Source organism: Lissotriton helveticus, chromosome 5_1 (genome assembly GCF_964261635.1).
Source record: "Lissotriton helveticus chromosome 5_1, aLisHel1.1, whole genome shotgun sequence".
NCBI lineage: Eukaryota > Metazoa > Chordata > Amphibia > Caudata > Salamandridae > Lissotriton > Lissotriton helveticus.
The window spans coordinates 1,725,961,791-1,725,981,739 of NC_136065.1; the positions used below are offsets into that span (position 1 = coordinate 1,725,961,791).

Consider the following 19,949-nt stretch of genomic DNA (forward strand, 5'->3'; position numbering starts at 1 on the left):
CTATTAACTGTAAACCCCAGATAGGAGGTCATCCTGGAGGTCACTTGAAAATGTCACCCACCTGCTCCACCTCCAATCTAAAAAAGCTCAATACTAAGCTAAATCTTTCCCTCTGTTTCTCCATATTGTACCCTTGTCCTGTTCCACTTATATCTGCTACACAACTTTATTTGATTGAATGATGCGTCAATACAAATGTGTTTAGTAATATGCGATCCAGTCAGTTGTGGTCAATCAGAACAAGTGCATCCTCTTTGACAGTATCTTTCTATCTATCAACCTCCACAGGGCTCCCTTCACCTCTTTGTTCCTTAAACTATAGATCATGGGGTTCAAGAGAGGTGTCACCACACTATACAAAAGGGATAACATCATGTCATTATCCTTGGAGGAACCAGTGGTCTTTACCCTAACATAGGTGAAGCCCCCAGTCCCAAAAAAGAGAGTTACTGAGATAAAATGGGAGGCACAGGTGGAAAACACCTTCTTCCGGCCTTCTGCTGAGCGGATCCTTAAAATAGCAGACATTATCCGGCCATAAGAGTACAGCACAAGGAGAAAAGGCATAGGGAGCACGAGAAATCCAGTGACAGATACTGAGATCTTGTTGAGGGTTGTGTCAGTGCATGCTAACTTCAGAACTGGTGGAATGTCACAGAAAAAGTGTTCGATGACATTGGGGCCACAATAGTGCAAGCTGAAGATAGAGGCTGTCTGGCCTAGAGAGATCAGGTTGCCCCCAACCCAAGATGTGGCTGCCAGCTGCAGGCATTTGTTTGAATTCATGATTATGGCATAGTTGAGAGGGTTGCAGATGGCTACATACCTGTCATAAGCCATCATAGCAAGGAGGAAGCACTCAGTCACACCCAGTGTAAAGAAGCAGTACATCTGGGCAGTGCAGCCTGCGAAAGAGATGCTCTTATCTTCAGCTATAAAGTTGACCAACATCTTCGGCACAGTCACGGAAATATAGCAGAGTTCCAGAAAAGACAGGTTTTTGAGGAAAAAGTACATGGGCGTGTGAAGAACAGAGTCCAGTGTGACAATTATAATAATCATGACATTTCCAGCAAGTGTGAAGAGATAAATAAACAGAAAGAGAACAAAAAGGCAAATCTGCAGGCGGAAGGGTAGATTGGAGAAGCCAAAGAGAATGAAGTCCTTGACAGTGGTCTGGTTTTCCCATGTCCCATTGCTGGAGGATGTCATCTGGAGAAAAGAGAAAAAAGATTCAATGAAAGCAGTAGATTACGATGCACACACTGTCCGCAACACAAGGGTGAAAATAGTCATCACAATTTATAGATTGCTGCTATGCAGGAAGCTTGCCTAGAGATTCTTTACGTCTTCCTACATATTTCATTAGAGAAGTTTGGAGAAATATACATTTTTATAACAATGACACATTTTTTCATAGGATGTATTATTAAAGGCTGTATGAAAGACCACTGAGACACACGGAGCTGCATCTGAATTGCAAAAGAGAAAAAAACATAAACTAGAAAGTCTATACCGAAATGTAGCTGGCTGACCCACGATTCTACAGAGGAGCAACAGTGGTCATACTATTGAGACGTATCTCTCTAAATGTATATGGTTCCTTGGTGAGCAGAAGATTAATTGACCCATCAACATTGCAATGCAATATAATCCAATCTCCACACACACCAGCAGTACGATTAAAGAGTTGTCATCTCCTAAGGTTACACATACATGTTGCAATGTAATCATGTGTAACTTTACACCGATGACGATTCTCAGCAAAGTCAATTTCGCAATAACTTTTACCTCTATTACAACATGTTTGTTGGAGTAGATGTACACCTACATGTGCATTCACACTTGCACTACTTACACCCACGTGCTTCTGTTCTGCAGGTAACGCATGATACATCCTCATGATTTGGCTGTGACACCAGTACTGCAGTCCAGTAATGTTCACCAGGAAGCATCTAACCAAGCACACCACCAGACAGGGAACACAACAGAGCATACCTTTGGCCTCCTAAAGTAGAGCTTTATATGTCTGTGTTGTACTGACTATGCCCTACATAACTACCAAGATAAGGTTTTCTGCAGCATAGTTGTATGTGCTATGCTCTATAACTTTGACATCATGTGACGTGTACCAATACCTGAGGACATTGAGGATGGGCCAAAGAGCACAGATGATGATGATGAGTCTTAGCAGAAAGAAGAACACAAATAACAGAATATGAAAGGGACTACAATCTGGAACAATGTCATCATGTATTTTTTCTAAGTGAATATACACTAACACTACTTTTCAGTTGTCCATTATAAAGAATGTGTCTATAGATATAAATATATAAAGATTCTATCTATGTATGTATTTATTTAACTAATATTTCAATATATTCATTAAACAGTCAAGAAGTTCCAAGATGGCTGACTAAGGAGAGCATCTACAGCCGCCTTCTCATGAGGATCTCAGCCGGGAACACCACCATCACCCCTTGGCTAATTAAACTCTTAAAGATTAGCGTCATAATCACAAGAATGCACTTGTCCTACACATTGTAGTATTATACATTTTCTCAGAAAAAAAGGAGGTACATTACATTATTGTCCTTGATTGAGGAGGCCAAAGAAAAAGTGTTCGACCAATCAGAGCTTAATGACTTCTACAGCATGGTAGCTCCTCAGATATCCAAAGCTAATCCGCCACAGTTGTGACCACCGGAACCAATCTTATTTGATAAAAAGCACTGAAAAAATAATAAACTATATGGAGAAGGAACCAAGCTGATCGTAAGTTAAGAATTAAATCAGCACCTGTCATCTTTGAAATTGCCTGCGCAGGCACCCTTGCATCATGTTTCAAGGTTGACTGCATTGCATGGATAATTGTTTTTGTGCAGGGAGGGACACCTTCCGGCACAAAAACAATAATTAATGGCATTTTCCTCTTTCTATGCATGCTGCAGAATGCAGCACGCATAGAAGAGTAAACAAGCATTTACAATGCAATGGTTTCGCCTTTGGAAAAGTTACAGCTATTGGCATTGTAAATGACAAAATTTGTATTTATGAGTTAGTTTAGAAAACAGATAAATAAATGTCATTTACATTGCCATTAGCTACATCTCTCGCAAATGTGAGACCTATTGCATTTGTAGAGCGAGTTAGCAATAGAATGGAGCCAACAAAAGAAGACAACAAAAAAAATAGAATAAATGGGTAAGGAGAGCTGGAGAGAGAAGAGGGACCAGAGAGATAAATTATGGGAAATCAAATAATCTGGAGTGAGATAATGAGGATCATGAAGAGAAAGAAGCAAGTGGCGTATCAGGGAGATAGAGTTGCAGGTGCCCACGGGAGGAACCAATAAAGGAGGACCGAGAATTTGAAGAGGATACTAGTTAAGGAGAGTAGATAAGTTGGAGAGAAAAGTATGAAAGGGAACTAAGACGGAGTTAGGAAAAAGAAAACAATGCAAGAAGGAAAAAGAAAACAATACAAGAGGGAAAAAGAAAACAATGTAAGAGGGTAAAAGAAACTTGAGGCACAAAGTGAACAAGTTGGAAACTGAAGAATGGTACCTGGAGCAGCGAAATGTAAATTAAATGAGTGTGATAGAGAGTAAGAACTATAACTCGAACGGGGCAAGATGACCCATGAAATGGCCTGTTGTCCCTGGCACTGCAGTGGTACGGGGATAGTCCGATTTACGGTTGGGTGGATCGGTGGAAGTTACGCAATCCATGGGATGCAGGGTGGTTTAGTAGGAGTTGGGGTAATTGGCGAAGAGGCAGGCACTCGCCTCTTATGTCCCTTGTGGTCTGGATCTAGGTGCGGGTACTTCTGAAGGGGCCTTCGCCTCAACCAGTCTATGTTCGATGTTGGGGTCTTATAACGCGGAAGAAGGGCATTGGGAAAGAGGGTGGTTCCTTCCAACTGTGGCCCATGTAGGCTCAGTACGGCTTGGCGTAAGCAAGGTCCAGTCTCTGGTTATTGTTGTGGGGGTCCGCGGAGGAGGCTGTAGAATTCCCAATGCCTGAGCCTCTTCCGCTCTGTGATCGCAGTGTGGGGGCGGTCTTGTCTTAGCCGGAGCCACATTTAGGCTCTGAACTTAGCAGGGGAGGTTTAGTAGGGCTCCATGGTGTGGTTGGGGCGGGTCATGGGGGTAATAAGCATGCCAATGGACATGCTGCTTACCCATGTTCAGGTTGATGTTGGGATGTAGTATGAGTGGGGGAGCCAGCACTCCGCAGGCCTGCGATCTCGCTACGCTTTAAACTGTTGAGGACAGTAGTACGGTAGAGGACTTGCACAGAGGAATAAGCACTTATTTGACATGCCGGTCACCCAAGATTTAGGGGGTGTTCGGCAGGGGGGTTCTGTAGGCAAAGTGCAAGTGGGGCGTCAGAGGAAGAAGGGCGAGGTTGGATGACTCAGTATGGGGGTGGAATTGGAGCGTGCCCCTGCGAGAGGGTTGCACAATGGAGTAAGGACCAGGGTGATAGTTGGGAATGAGTATTAGAGGGTGAAGTTGGTGGTGACGGTTGGAGGGTACAGTTGAGGGAACCAAATGAGGACTAGAGAGTACAGTAAGGAGAGTCTGCTGAGGACAGGAAGGTGCAGTAAGGGACTTGAGGGTGGGAGGGGGATCGGGGTTGAAGAGGGCACCAGGGAGTCACCCCGGGGTAATCACTCACTTGGCTTGCGCCTCGTCCAGGCTCTGGTCCGTGATAGTCATGATTTGCTGCAGAATGTCCCCGATGTCTTGCTTCCGTGGAGGCTCCCCGTTATCCTGGTGGGGGTTCATTCCTTGCAGGCCCGGGGGCCCCTGGTGCGGGGGGTGCCCTGGCAGGCCCACCCCCCGGCCCTGCATCAGCTGGCCCTGCTCGTCCATGCTGCTTCCCGGCGGTGGGGGGCGCCCTTCCCCCCCGCCCGGCACAAATAAAGACTCTCCTTCGCTTCTCCGGTGGCGGAAGCTGAAAGGGGCTGAAAACCTTCCGAGTGAATCCACGGGCCTCGCTCGGTCCCCTACCTCCCACGGCGCGGGCCCTGGGCCTTCTCCCCCTCCGCAGCACCGGGGTCTAGTCTCGGGCCTGGCGCCGCTCCCCCTCGGCTCTAATTCCGAGCCTGCTCCCCCGCGGGCGGCCCTCGGGCAGGCGCTGGCTGAGGTAAGATGGGGGACGAGGAGGTAGTGGTGTGCTGTGTGCGGGAAGAGGGCGTATGGTGGGGGAAGGGCTTGGAAACTAATGGCTTCCCCCTCCGCTCCATGCTGATCCTGGAGGAGGCGAGGCCTGGGAGGGCCCTGCGCCCTCCTCCGCCGCCTCCCCCTCCCGCTGAGGCGAAGGAGAACAACAAGCACCTACGAGGACACAGGGGGCGGGAGGGGGGCGGGAGAGGACACGAACGGCGGGAGGGGGGCGGGAGAGGACACGAACGGCGGGAGGGGGGCGGGAGAGGACACGAACGGCGGGAGGGGGCGGGAGAGGACACGGACGGCGGGAGGGGGGCGGGAGAGGACACGGACGGCGGGAGGGGGGCGGGAGAGGACACGAGAAACTCCGCCCAGGGAAAAAATCTCGGGAACGCCCCCGAATCTGGTCCAGCCTTGACGGACAGATCCGGCACCCAATGGCTAGCCTCCATTTATGGAGCTAGCCAATGAGAGCCGGGGGACGTTCCCGAAGTCCTTATGGTCAACATAGGATTTCACCTGCGCCGAAAAGCTGCGCAGAGCGCAGCCTTCGGCAGGCGAAACCCAAAAAGTAGGAGAAATAAAAGTATTTCTCCTCGTTGCACCACTCCTATGCCTCCACTGGGAGGCGTAGGATTCAAATGCATTCCCGGCTTTACAAAAGATTAAATTGCTGAATCCATGTCAGTTTTCATGGATGTTGCGTGAGAACACCCACAGCAACACCCATGGAACACCACTTTTACGCAGAGTGATGCGTGAAAGGAGTCCATATGTATAAGGGCATGAAAAGTCAGGCAGGGTGACTTTAAGTGGCCTTATAAATATGGGCAAGCCCAATGCGAAAAAAGGGATGCACCGGTGTGCATCATGTGACATTGACTCTTCACTGGAAAGCCATGTGAAGAGAGCTTTTAACATGTGACACATAATAGTGCTTTGTGAGTTGGAAGGTTGTCTGTTTGCAACCAACACAGATAAACACCCACTGCCCTGGAACACAATCTGAGATGAATCCGACTTCGAAAACAGGAAGAATCCAGCCCTGCCCATGATACTTTTGAGACTCTACATCGTGGATCATTAATAAGACGCCTGTCTTCCATCTCTGCCCATTCCTGGGTAACAGCTCTACCATGGACTGCACATGTATCTGTAACCTCCACTCTCTATAACACAAGAGAGCTCATTCAACTTTTGAAATAAAAGAGGTATACAGGTAGGTGGCACAAGCTACATTCATGTTATACGGCCATCATGCAGATATATAGCTATGTGTGCAGCAAGTCCTGATGAACCATATTGCTCTACCAAATTATTGACAATTTACTGGAAGGAATTAAGTACAGAAAACAAAAACGTTGCTCGTTACATTCTCTATTTTTCTCAGTACTGACTTTATTACTACCTGTCCACAAACTACAGGAATAAAGTTCTGGAACATTTATTTATATTCCTGGCCAGGTTATGTTGTGGCACCACATAGGAGTGTTGATGCCTTGTGGAGATTTTTACAGCATTACTCAAACTTAGTACTACACCAACATAGGGACTCATTTAGAGATTCCCGGACAGGATATCCTGTTACAAATGTGGAAGATTACCCAGTCTGCAAAACTGATGTTTCACGTACTCTATTTAGAGTCCCGTAACCTTTCTGCCAGCTGTGCCCCCACCAGCTCCCCCATGGAAAACTTGCACTGACGGCCTAAGGTACTTGGAGACTTTGGTGTAAATCCATCAGATCGTCCAAACTATTTAGAGCAGATATTATGATCTACTTTTTTTCTTTTCAGGAAACAAGCGGTCCCAAGCAGAGAAAAAAAATGTACGCCCACCACCCAGGGGAGGAAACTCCCAGAGTGCTAGTGTCATTATCATTTATTTTTTCACAAAACAATCTTCCACTTTAGAAGTTTGTTTTTGAAAAAGATAAAAGTTTGCTGGCGGTCACACAGCAAATTTTAGTGTCTTCAGAGGAGAACCTATGAAGGTGCAGAGGTCTTGGGCAGACCTAAGGAGAACTCTAAATCAGTGTTTTTAAAAACTGTGCTGCAACAGTGGGTCTTGATCCGATTTTTGGATGTGTTGGGAAAGCCCAAGCAATAAATAACAATGTCATTAAATTCTGCATTGATTTTTTTCTGCATTTATTTGCTGCGAATCAAAGACAGGAGTCTAAATGTCAGACTTTGGGCCCAATTCTGATGCGGTTTGGAAAGTTTCCCGACCAAATGGGTTTGGGTATAGTTTCCAACCGAATCGGATCAGAAGAGTCCAACTGACTGAGTATGATGCATCCAAATGCTTATAGATACGATTTGGTTGGACTCCCATTGACTTCAATGGGAGCCTTTGTTACGACAAATACATAGGCTCCCATTGAAGAAAGGGGTAGTTGAGGAAAACGAGCACCCTGTGGCAGGCACACTGTGTATGGCTGATAAGGGGAGGACCTCTGGGGCCCCCATGGACCCTATTGGGAAAGCTCCAGGTGCAGGAGGCCCAATACGGTCCCCCAAAGTCTGATTCCAACTGCTGATTTGAATCGGATGGCACGATTCGGAAAGGATGTCCAAATCTAACATCGTACTCAGTCGTTTTGAAACATGGCCTGTAGAAACATAAGATTCTGCTCCATACGGCCCGGTAATTCCAAATGCCGTCGGTTTCAGATTGGGATATTCCTAACGCCTAACACGCATCATACTAGGTCGGTCAGAAACCTTTCAGAGTCGGTCGGAAAGACACTTTCCCAATGTGATTTGGACGGAGCAAATGCCATTAGGAGGCCTTCCTAACCTCATCAGAATCAGGCCCTATGTCTTCTGACAAATGCTGCTTTTTTAAGGTTGAGCCTGGGCAGTGCATGCGCTGCTCTTCAAGACATGCTGTATTCAGGTATGGACTTGAGGCTCCGCCCATGGTCCACCCATCTTTTCAATTGGTTCCTGTTACTTGTGTTTCTAAATGGTTGCTTTTGATTCATGAATAGGCTTAGTAGTCACTCCTTAGTACCGCATTGTCTGTATTTGTAACCGCCCATAGGGACTGGACTTTTTACTTGTATTTTTACATGGTCTGTTTTATCTACAGTCTGTGAGCACTATTTTCTTTCACGGTTTTTCCCAATGGCAGGCATTAAGCAGGAAGTGGGAATAGAGTGGTTTTATTGATTACAGCTGGTCTTGTAGTTGGCGCCTGCGTGCTGACAATGCTCAACCTAAAAATGTGGGCAGCACTGCTCTAATAATTCTGCCTACATTCGTTTTGGCACCATGTAGGTTTTGCTGCCCTCATGTTGAACATTTACAGCATTACACCAACAAGCCCTATCCATGCTAGACTCTAATCATGATCAAGCTCCCTTTGTTTTTGATGCAAAAGGCTGTAGGTCAACTAAAATCGACAAGCTTAATCTAGATGGGATGTATGACGTTACAACGCATACTTTTACAACGCCTACCTTTACATCGTAAGTTTTACAACGCATACCATTACAACGCATAATGCTTTTGGGCGCTGGATAGTTAATAGTTTAATTTACTATTCCAACTCCAGTCCCCGTGGATAGTAGGGAAGGTGTTGGATAGTACATTAAACCTATTCCCTATCCTAGAGCGCCCCCCAGCGCTATGCGTTGTAATGGTTTGCGTTGTAAAAGTTGCGTTGTAATGGTAGTTCGTTGTAAAAGTTTTGTTGTAAAGGCTGTATACCATCTAGATGATATCCAAACCAGACTTCAGAAGATGTCCACCGGTGGTCATCGACCCAGAAAGTGCAATTGATTTACACTCATGTTTAGTTTTCCTCACAGAACAGAAGCAGACATTTTGTTTTTGGAGTAAACAAAGCATTCAAAGTCTAAATTCCAATAAAGAGATTCTTCAACCACAGGTAGGGAGATGCTCTTGAAACTGCATGTTTTCACAATTGGAAAACCTGAATTTCCCCACAATTCAAGATACTATAATGAAATATCAGCAAATTATAAATGGTTCCCACTAAACGTACTCCTTAGGAACAAAACCAATGAATTTGTCTTAGTACTGGTAATTCTGCTTTATCTTCGTATCTTGAGAAACCATAACAAACAAACAGTGCAAGCCATTCACCCTCTACAAAAAAGTTTTGAAAGTACAAGAGAAACTTTCTAAGCTCCTTAGGAAGCACACATCGGATCTCGACACCTCACCTAGATAGAGTGACTTTGGATGAATTTGGTCTTAGCTCATTTGCTCTCTCTCTCCTCAAACGTGTTATCACACCTGTCCAAATTCGTATTCCAGGACCGGAGTACTCGCTATGACCAGTTCTCTTTCACTCAGGAAAGGCAAACCACAACAAACATATTTGAATTAAACATGTTCCTTCCTTCCAAAGCAAGGAACCACCCGCACTGTCACCTTTAGACTGCATGCTACACAACTGCAGACTGCCAAATGCACATCGTAAAAACATTGACATTCTCATTATTAAATTCAACCTGAAAATTATCTCCATTACAGAAACAGGGCCCAATGCTCACTCACAACCTATACTAGACCTCCCCATTCTATCTAGTTATGCCATGTTTCTACAAGCTGGAGGCGTAGCTATCATTCATGGGGGTATTATTAACTGTCTCACATTCTATTGGCCCTGCTTACTCATCCAATAAATCGCTTACAACTTTAACATCCATTATTTATTTATTTGTAGAGTGCCTGAATCACCCCGAAGGGGTATCTCTGTGCTGTGGACATGCTACCTTATGACAACAGTTTTAGGTACAGGGAAGTCACCTAGGTCCACCCGCCACTAGCCTGCGTTAAACTGAATGAAATTGCTCCTCATCCAGTTTGATATGGCTATCTTACCTTCCGTGAAGTTGGACTGGGCCTTAAGAGTGGAACTATTAAACGAGAATAAAAGCTGAGTATCATCAGAGTGTGAAATGGTTGTAAAACCTAATTACTCCTTCTAACACACAACACTTACACACCTTCCCCCACCCGACCAAGCTCAAGGCCATTTTGAATGACAGTGTACTGAATATCTCTCTATGAACCTCATGCGAACATCATATTTTTCCAAAATAGCAACTTAATTTTTAATATTACCTGGGCAAACAAAAATCGCATACCCTCTAACTCCTATCAAGCTGTACTGCACTTGCACCATCTTACTCCCAACACACACAAAGGGTGGGATTCTCAATCTCACCGTTGTGAATCCAGTACAAATTAAATATTCACCCCTTTAGATATTGATTGGTCCACCCACCTACCAATTTCATTCAAACTCTCCATCCCTATCCACCTCTCTAAACTAAAGGTTCCCAAAACAAAGCCTAAAAACACTTGCCTAAAGATATATATCTAGGTCATCACTTCAAAAGCATAGATTAAGTAAACTTCCACACTGCCCTCTCCCGATCGATGGAACATTAACGTTCTAGACCTGCAACTAGATCATTAAAGCAACAATAAATGTTTTAGCTTCGCTCAAATTAAACAGCCTAGACTGAAACTCAGTCAGCCTTAGTTCTCAGATGAACTAAGTGCTAGAAGAAGAGCAATTCAGAACATTGAGAAGGCTTGTTGAGCCTTTAAGCCATCTATAGAAAGCAAAAATCATTAAGAAATAAGTACAGGGTGACATATAAACAGCAAAATCTAAATGTCTTCAAGAGTTGGGGGAGAAATCATGCATGCAAGCTGCTCAGTGCTATACACTATATTATCACACCCACCTCAAAATCCATATCATCTCCACCTATCGACAAATCGAACAAGTGTTCCTCCATACTTCCTTGATAAGAGTTACTCGATCAGAGACTCTCTAATTAGATTTCAACTGACAGAGAAACCACTCTTTCCCATAACAACCAACTGCTTGAGCAATTTTAAACTGGTATGCTTGGACAAACTCATCAGGATTATAGAGAACTTCGAGTCCACTTTTTCCACCAGGATTGGATATTGGCACATATAATCAACGGCAGATTCCCGATATTTGCAAAAAGATGGCTAAGACTAATCTACACTTCAGTCTCACAGGAGTATTTCCCAGAACTGCTTAAACGGGGTCAATTCACACCCAAGCCTAACCTAGACCCAAAACTATTTTCTAACTTCATACCTGTGTCTAACCTGCCACAATTAAGCAAGGTGATCGAAAGATTTGTATATTTGAATTTGAAAAAAATGCATTGACCCTCAAAACCTATTTCCAACTGCCAGTCTTGTTTCCTTACCGATTTTGCTGTGTTGAGAGAGCCACTTCAAAAATTCATTGAATATTGTATGGATGGGATTCATGTCTTCTCATTTTCTTGGATCCTACAGCAGCCTTTGATACTGTCGATCATGGGTGAATTTGATCAGTTCTTGAGCACCACATCGGCTTTAGAGGCTCAGTGTTGAACTGGTTTGCCTCTTATCTTTTTAATCAATCTCAAATAGTAACGATCAACTGCTTCAACCACAGTTTTTTGCCGGATGTCCCAGGCTTCTACACTAGCTCCCTTGTTTTTCAAATTTTACCTTGGGGTAGGGAGTTCAATCCGCGATGGTCAGGATTCTCACTTCATTCATATGCTGATCATATGGAAGTTTACATAAAAAGTCCTCAATACAAGACATCATCATGCGGTGTACAGTTCCCATTAGGCCAAAAGGGTGAATGACCAACACCTTTCATTAAAAATAAAAATTAAAAAAAGACAGACTTTGTTTTATTCTCCCCAAAACTCAAAAATAATTTGGATCCCTAACTACTCAACTTATGATATTTGTCCGTCCTTCTCTCCTAGCATGGTCTTTCATGATTTCACACACAAAATTGCCTTCTCAGCTGTACAACACATTAATAAAATTGCAAAAACAGCAAACTTTGTCCTTCAGGCCCTAAAACACATAAGGCCTAAGTTATGATCAGACCAGCTAAAGGTTGCTGCACATGCTTTAATTATATACTGGCAGTCGTAGAGGTTCTACTGAATCATCGCTTATCCCCATAAAGGCCTCATTTCATGCTATGACCAGACTCTGATCCTGCTTGAGAAAGTATGGTCATATTACCTCCTCCTCTTTGGCTCCCAATTGAGGTGACAGCAAGAAATTAGACATAGTACTATAACTTAAAGCTCCATCCTACCTCAGCAACTTGATCAAAACATGCCTAGTGGTAAAAGACACCTGTGCAGTAGGAACACACTGCACTTGGAATACCCACGTTTCAGAATATCAGATTTTCAACACCAATCATTCTCATGTGTGGCTTCCATTTTCTAGAACTCATTACTGAGCAATTTCAGACCAAAGCCCCAACCTCACTGTCCTTTACAGGCATCTAAAAATTCAGCTTTTTGAGAATATATCTTCCTAATGCTGTCCTCATTGCTGATCATGCAAGATGCACTTTTGGTTCCCACCTGATGTGCATGTTTGGTTCCCTTTCTCTTCTATTTAGGTGAAGACTACTAATTTTCTTTCAGTATTGTTGGACCAGGCCCTCTCTACAGGGTCACTCCCAAACCTTTTGCCTTCAACCTTCCCATTTCTTTGCTAAATTCCTTTATGTTGGCCTTGGGAATATGTGTACTTTATCATACTGCTAAAGTACTTTTGCTAAGTCCCCGGAACATAGTAAAAGTGGCTTGTATCCAATTGGCACATTTCATTTACTTATAAGTCCCTTGTAAAGTGGAATACCATGTGCCCCAGGGCCTTTAAAATAAATGCTACTAGTGAGCCTGCAGCACTGATTTTGCCACCAACTTAACTAGCCCTGTAGAACATGTCCCAGATATGCCATTGGACACCGTGTGTGCAGATTTGAACCTTTTTGCAGGCCAAACCTTCATTCTATGCCATCAGGTAATGGGGTTGGATCATCCTTTGGGGGATTCTTGGCTCCACACCTACACACACTCTAGCTACACTTAGAGTAAGGTTTGCATAGTAGGAGTATGACAGATTATTGTCTTGTTTTATATGCCTGGTTTAGCACCATAGTAGAACTATATCTACTATTTACGCTTTTGGTGCTTGTAATCACTTTTATCTGCTTCTGTCTAGTAATCACTGCAGCACACATTTTATACAAGAATAACGTTGGTTCAATAAACTTATTGAAAATGTCAAACTGTGTATTCTCTGTATAATTCTCTGGGGAAAGCGAGCACGAGTGACTGAGTGAAAGGTTCTGTACTGTTTCCACAATTCCTGAGGGGTCAGGGTTGTCCTATTCAGTGGTTGCCAGGAACCATTTGTTCTCTGCTAAGGTTAGGGGGGCTTACAGTAGTACTGTAGCTGGTCTTTAGGCCAACATATCCTGCAGGAATCAGTCGAGACACGAAGCCCCTAGTTTATGTTGTCCAACAAATGTGCAGATCCTATGGATGAGTAATACCTATGTGACAGTGGTCTGGCTTTACCTGATTGTGTTGCTGGTTGTGAAGAGGGTGTTCAGTGTGTGTGCTGCTATGGGCATGGAGTCTGTGACCAGTTGCTTGAGGCTAATGTTGTCCAGTTGATCCAGGAGGTTGGTGGAGTTGGTGTCAGTGAGGTCGTCCAGGTGGAAGTTGAGGTCTCCTGGGTGTAGGGTGATGATTTACATGATGGCGTCACTGAGGCTGGTTAGTGGTCCTTTGGGGTCTGTAGACGAGGAAGCCTTTCATGAAGGTTTTGTTGTTGTTGCTGAGCTGAAAGTTCATGTGTTCCAAGATCAGCGTGGTTTCTTCATTGGTGTTGGTGCAGGTGATTGATTCTTTGTGTATGATGGCGATGCATCCAGCTTGTCGGTTGGCGTGATCACAGTATTTTATCTTGTAGCTGATTGGTGTTGCAATGGAGATGTCCGGGTGGATGTAGGAGTTTTTGGCTGGAGAAGAATCTTTAGCATCACATCTAAGGGTTCGGGGCTGGTTGTGCACCACTTCGGGGATGGTCAGGACTCACTCCAGACAGAGATCAGGTGCATGGTTTAAGGTCTCTTGATCATGTTATGTCCCTGTAGCTCACACAGGAGGCCAGTCAACTGGCACTTGGAGTCACTCTGGTAGTCCTGGGATCAAGCAGCAAGGCAAGCCTCAAGCAGCAGGGCAGACCACCGAGGGTACAGTACTGGCTTTTCGAGCAACAGGGCATCCCTCTGGTAGCAGAAGGGCAGTCTTCTGAGGTACAAAGCACACCTCAAGCAGCAGAGCAGTCCTCTGAAGTACAAGGCATTTCTTCTGGGAGCTCTCCACAAGTAAAGGAGTGTACTGAAAAGTAGCTCAGAAAGTCCAATGTTTATACCTGATGTGAACCTTTGAAGAGGAGAAACTTTTAGACTACCCCCAACATATGGTTGTAAAAATGTATTTCCTTTCACTGTTCAGGCTCCAAGTGGTGTAGGGTACCAAAGGGCTGGTGTCAGATTCCTTTGTGAATGTGCTGGAGGCAGTCTTGAAATGTAAGTAGGACAGGGAACTACTCCGCCCCACCCATTCTAGCAGGTTTCCCCATCCTGACAACCTCTGGTCCCCCTTTGTCTCAATGACTCGGAGAAATTTAGAAAGGCAAGCTGCCAACTGTTCACAGTCATGTGACCCGACCCAGTTCACAGGCTGTAGGCACAAAATGGTTAGGACAAGAAATTATCAACTTTCTAAAAGTGGTATTTTCAGAATTGTGACTTCAAATCCAACTTTATCATTAAAGAGAATGTTAGGTTACAATTCATTTGAGACCAAACATGAATTTTTTTCCTGTTCTCTATTAAAAGTTAGTACTTATGAAATGTAATAAGCTAACACCATGTAATCCAATGGGAGATGAAGGCCTCACAGTAGTAAAAAAACAAATTAAGGATGACTTTCACGACTTATAGGTTTTAAGAAAGGAGGTATAGGCCTGGAAAATTGTTTATTTTGCCAGGTCAAAATGGCAGTTCAAAACTGCACACAAGCTGCTATGGCAATGCCTGAGCAATGTTTTAAAGGGCTACTTAAGTGGGTGGCACAGTAAGCACTGCAGGCCCACTAGTATCATGTATTTATTTACAGGCCCTGTGTACATCTAGTAACACTAAGTAAGTCAAATTTGCTGATTAGGCGTAAGCCAAATTTACCATGTTTTAAGGATTGAGCACAACCACTTTAGCTCTGGTTAGCAGTGGTAAAATGCACAGAGTCCTAAACCCAACAAAATGAATTCCAGCAAACATGAGTGGAGAAGGCAAAACGTTTTGGGGAAGACCCCACCCAAGCTGTCAGGATTAATAAGGCGCATATACACATTCATGACTCCACCCACTCTACTCATGATTCTTACACTGAGTCCTCCAACCTTGCATGCTCCACTTGTCTTATACTCTAGATATGCCACAGATGCTCATGATTTTTTTCTTTCCACAGCTTGAGGAAGAGCAATAGAGAACCACCACCAGTAGCCATCCTTTTGTGCTTGTGCTTGGTGACTTGTTCATGATCCCACTGTAGGAAAGTGAATTATTAGTAGCTTTGGGTATTCTCCTTCAGCTAGTAATAATACAACAATCACTAATAGGTCCAGTCTTCTCAATAAACTAATCCTTGCTCAATGAGCAGTCAGACTTAACTTAGGAGACAGGTTATGTGTAAAGCATTTAATATCACCAAAACAGTGGATAAGTAAAACAAACAACACCATGAAAATCCAACATCAATTTATAAAAACAGAGAATATGTTTATTTTTAAAATGACACACTAAAAGTATTAATGTATAAAGATTAAATCAAAAATTGGGCATTCCAGCGCCAAAAAGCTTAAAATATCACTCATGGCCATCTGGTCATGCTGGACTGTTACAAAGTCAACGTTTTGGGCCAGTCATGATGGGGCGCAGGCGAGTTAGGCTGAGTGCTAGGTCAAAAGTTTACCTTCAGACTCAGTCTTTTTCTTGGAGCTTTCCTCTCTTCGAAGGGCTTGTCGGCAGGTCCTTGGGTTTCTCAGACCCAAAGTTTGATTTGACAATGGTAGCTTGCTGCAAAACGATGCCTCAGTGAACCTCTGGAAGTCTTTGGCCTCAATGTCGATAACAAGGAGCTCCAGAGTTTTCAACTGGACAAAACAACGCGGTCAGGTTGATTTGTGGCTGGACTCACAAGGCCGAGCCAGTCTCTTCCAGGAGCTTTTCTGCAAAACCTTGCAGAAACTATCTTTCTTTTCAGATCTTGTAGGTTCTTGGTTCCTTTGGGGGGGGAAATAAGTATCCACTAGCTCAGCCCAGGGGCTCAGGGACTCTGGATTGCCTATTAGGGGCTAGGACTCAATTTTCCACAATGCACCTGCACTGTCCAGGACAAATCCATTTGCAACTGGTCAGCTTGGGTGATTAGCTGTTTGGGATTGCACGTGACTTCGTCCAGTTGTACCTGTTGGGATCAGGGGCCTTTTTACACAAAGTGCCCGGAGACACAACAGATATTTGCACCTTCTTTGCACAGCCCCCAGGCACGTTGGTATTACAGAAGGGCTGCAAACACTTGTGCAGCCCCTTCTGTAATTCTGAAAGTGTTGGCGCACATGCAGCGCCAGCTCTTTCTCAAGAGGGTGTTCTTTCATTTGCATGGGGGCATGGCCCCATGCAAATGAGGGAATCCCTTTGCCACTTGCACCTGCTCCGTATTATACATGTGGGTACATAGGCAAAGAAGATGTCAGGGGGTGCAGGGATAGTGCAGCACCTAAATGGTCTGTCAGTGAAAGCAGCTGTCTAGAGGGGGGGGGGTCCTATGGACCCCCACACATCCACTTGCAGACGGGTGCAGTAACTAACTAAGTAAAGTTATGCCCCTCTTCTTTGACCACTTCCTGCGAAGTTTGGCATATTTGTGACCCAGAATGCACTGCTCTTCAAAAATCAAAATGGGGAAAATAGCTCTTTGGTGTGTGTCTATATAACCCAACCCCGGGGTGTGGCTAACAACTCAGTACATTCCCATATCAGCCCCTTTCCTAATCTAACTATGGGGACTACCATTTAGCTGATGGTCAAGGAAGTGGGGACTGGTTTGGGTCCTTGACAACTGTTCAACTGCCTTTGAAGGCCATCTCATCTCACAGCCCCCTACCTCTCTCTGGCTTCTACGGGAAGCAAATCTCCTCCCACCAAATGGCTGTATGATTTCAGCCGCAGGCCACTTCAAACCTACTCAGGAAGCAGCTTACCTCAGGCAGTCAAAGGCTGACAAATCAGAAGAAGCTGCTACAGGGCTGCTTTAGGTAACTTCAGGATAGTAAGTGCTAAAACCAATTTCTGTAATAGTTATAATAAATTCAAGCTTGGTAAGTTTTGGGATTTATTGTAACCACGATTGTGATACTTTGAATGATATTTCAAGCTAGCTTCAATGCAAAGATAGACTTTATTAAGTTTAATGAAGCCATCCCATGATACCCTATGGGCTAGTAGCACAACAATAGGGAAACACAACTTTGACTGTTTTCCCTACCAGGGCATATAAAACATATTGTATAGTGTTGCTGCTTTTTATAGAAATGCTCCCTCCCCTTGGGGCACCTAGGACAGACCTTAGGATCAACGTATATAATAAAAAGGTAGTTTTGACTTTGGAAGTACTTTTAAGTCCAAAGTAGAATTTGTATATCATTTTATTTTAACACCAGTCTGCAAGGGAGGCCTGCCTTTAAAATGAAACCATACACCACAGCAATACACACTTAAGTGCATTAAGTCCACTAAGTCCACTAAGGTCTCTAAACCTACATGCCCTACCATATGTCTTGGCCAATTAGAATTATATCAATTACCATATGGCTTTTAGAGGACAGAGCACTGGCCCTCGGCCGGGTTAGCATAGCCTAGGGCACTCTCGGAGCCAGCAACCACCAGCAACAAGTCAAAAAATGGAGAGGATCAAGGCAAAAAGTTTTAAAAAGTTTAATTCTTGGAACCTCTTTTTAACATCCACAGCATTACATAAATACAGTATAGCTGCTGTCGGTTATCTTTCTCCACATACATGTTCTCATTATTGCTAGTGTTTTAAACATTTGATAGCCCATCAGACAGTTTTTGTATCTTAACACATCCTCAGTGAAGACATCCAGCTCAGGATCCATTAACTGGTACCCATTACCCATGCTTGGGTCTATGATGCAGATTTATGACAGTTTCTGCTTGTGAATGGGGAGCGGTGTCGAAGGATGGCTCCCGGTTATCCTTTTATAAAACACTTTTGCCACACACAATGGCTGCATGCCCATCTCCAAACAGGAAGGATGTGTTGGCAGTGGCAGCTCTTACGCTGAGGTGGAGGAGCGTCGCCCCACTGAGCAGGTCGAAAACGGAAAAAATAAAATGATAATAACTCACTGTTATTATCATTTTATTTTTCCCTTTGCTCAACTGGGCGCTGCCCGGCCATGCTCACAGAGCAGGGGAGGAGCGGGATACCCACTCCAAGTTGGCTGGATGCTTTGGCTAGCTGTCTTGGGCCAGTCAACCCGCCATGCACACTTTGCATGTTCTCCATGCAGGTTGCATTACATGGTGAACATGCCCAGCCTCCCATTCTCTGGCTGAGCGCCAATCCACGGTGCTCAGACCAATCACAACGCTATACTGCAGTGTTGTGATTGTCTATCAAGAGGCTGGGAGCCAGGTGCTTCCTGCTTCCTGCCCTGGAAGTGTGCATAAAGGAACGTGAGGAGCTAGTGGCAAAAGGCAGATAAGTGTTTCTTTATTTTGATCCCTGCCAACCAGGTCCCATGAGTTAGATCTCCGTCCCTATTCTGTGCCTTTTGTTCCCAGAATTGACATCACTTTAGCTCACATAGAAGTCCCTTGTAAAAGTTACCAAAAGTACCAAGGGCCATGTGGTTATAGAGGGCCCCTATGGGCTGCAGCACAAATTGTGCCACCCTAAAGGACAAATATGATAGATGGGACCCCCTGAAACTAGTAACAGTTCCTAGGACAGGGCAACAATATTTCAAATATTAACATCAAACACATGCACACTGCCACTGCAGCCTGTGTGTCTTGATGTAGAAAAAACTGAAGAGTCAACATGGCACACATCCTGGTGTGCCATGCCCATAGACACTGATTGAGCTATAGGTAAGGCATCCCTCTAACAGGCCATAGCCCTAAGGCAAGGTGAACTATATCCTCTCTGAGGGCAATTTTGCATGAGCAGATATGCTCCTGCAAAATCCTTGCTGATTGCTGGATATTGTAAGTGACCAGGGAAGCCAGAGTAAGTACATGGGCTGGACACTCATCTTTACGAGTTCCCCAGCTCCATGATGGCTTCACTGAAATATCTCAGCATTATACACCTGCAATGATTCCAGTGTCAGGTTTATTACAAAGTGCACACAGAGGACCCCTTAGAGGGGTCCCCTGAAACCAATCCTTAGTGTGGTCAACGAATGGCCTGAGACAGCCTGCTACCTCCTGACAGTGTTGTGACCTCATGGGGAGAATGCCTGCATGCTCTGAGGCCGAGAAGAGTGCCTTTCCTGGGTGGGGGTATTCACACCTCCCGCGGGTCAGGTAGAGCCTTCCGTGGTGGGACCTTCAAAGGCCTTGCCACCTTTGTAATGTGACTCCAGCCTCTCCTGTTAAAGGGAACAGGCCCCCTTTTTGTCCTCACACCCTTTTGGATGGGAGGACAGGCTGGAGCCTTTAGAGGTGTAGTCACACTTAAGCTAAGTAGCCCATTGGCTCCTACCTGGCACTCCCCTTAAATGCCCCTAAGTGTAGTATTTCGGTGGCCCACCTGAGCCCTGAATAA

The 19,949-nt window shown here is 44.6% G+C and overlaps 1 protein-coding gene across 1 annotated transcript; it reads right to left on the reverse strand.

The window, feature by feature from the left end:
• Positions 1–234: 234 nt before the first annotated feature.
• Positions 235–4,879, reverse strand: LOC144752793 (olfactory receptor 10A7-like). The gene is made up of 3 exons (XM_078640646.1): positions 4,683–4,879; positions 2,063–2,186; positions 235–1,212 (listed from the first exon to the last, which is right to left on the reverse strand). Exons 1-3 carry the CDS (start codon positions 4,877–4,879, stop codon positions 235–237), a joined length of 1,299 nt encoding a protein of 432 aa, XP_078496772.1.
• Positions 4,880–19,949: the final 15,070 nt, after the last annotated feature.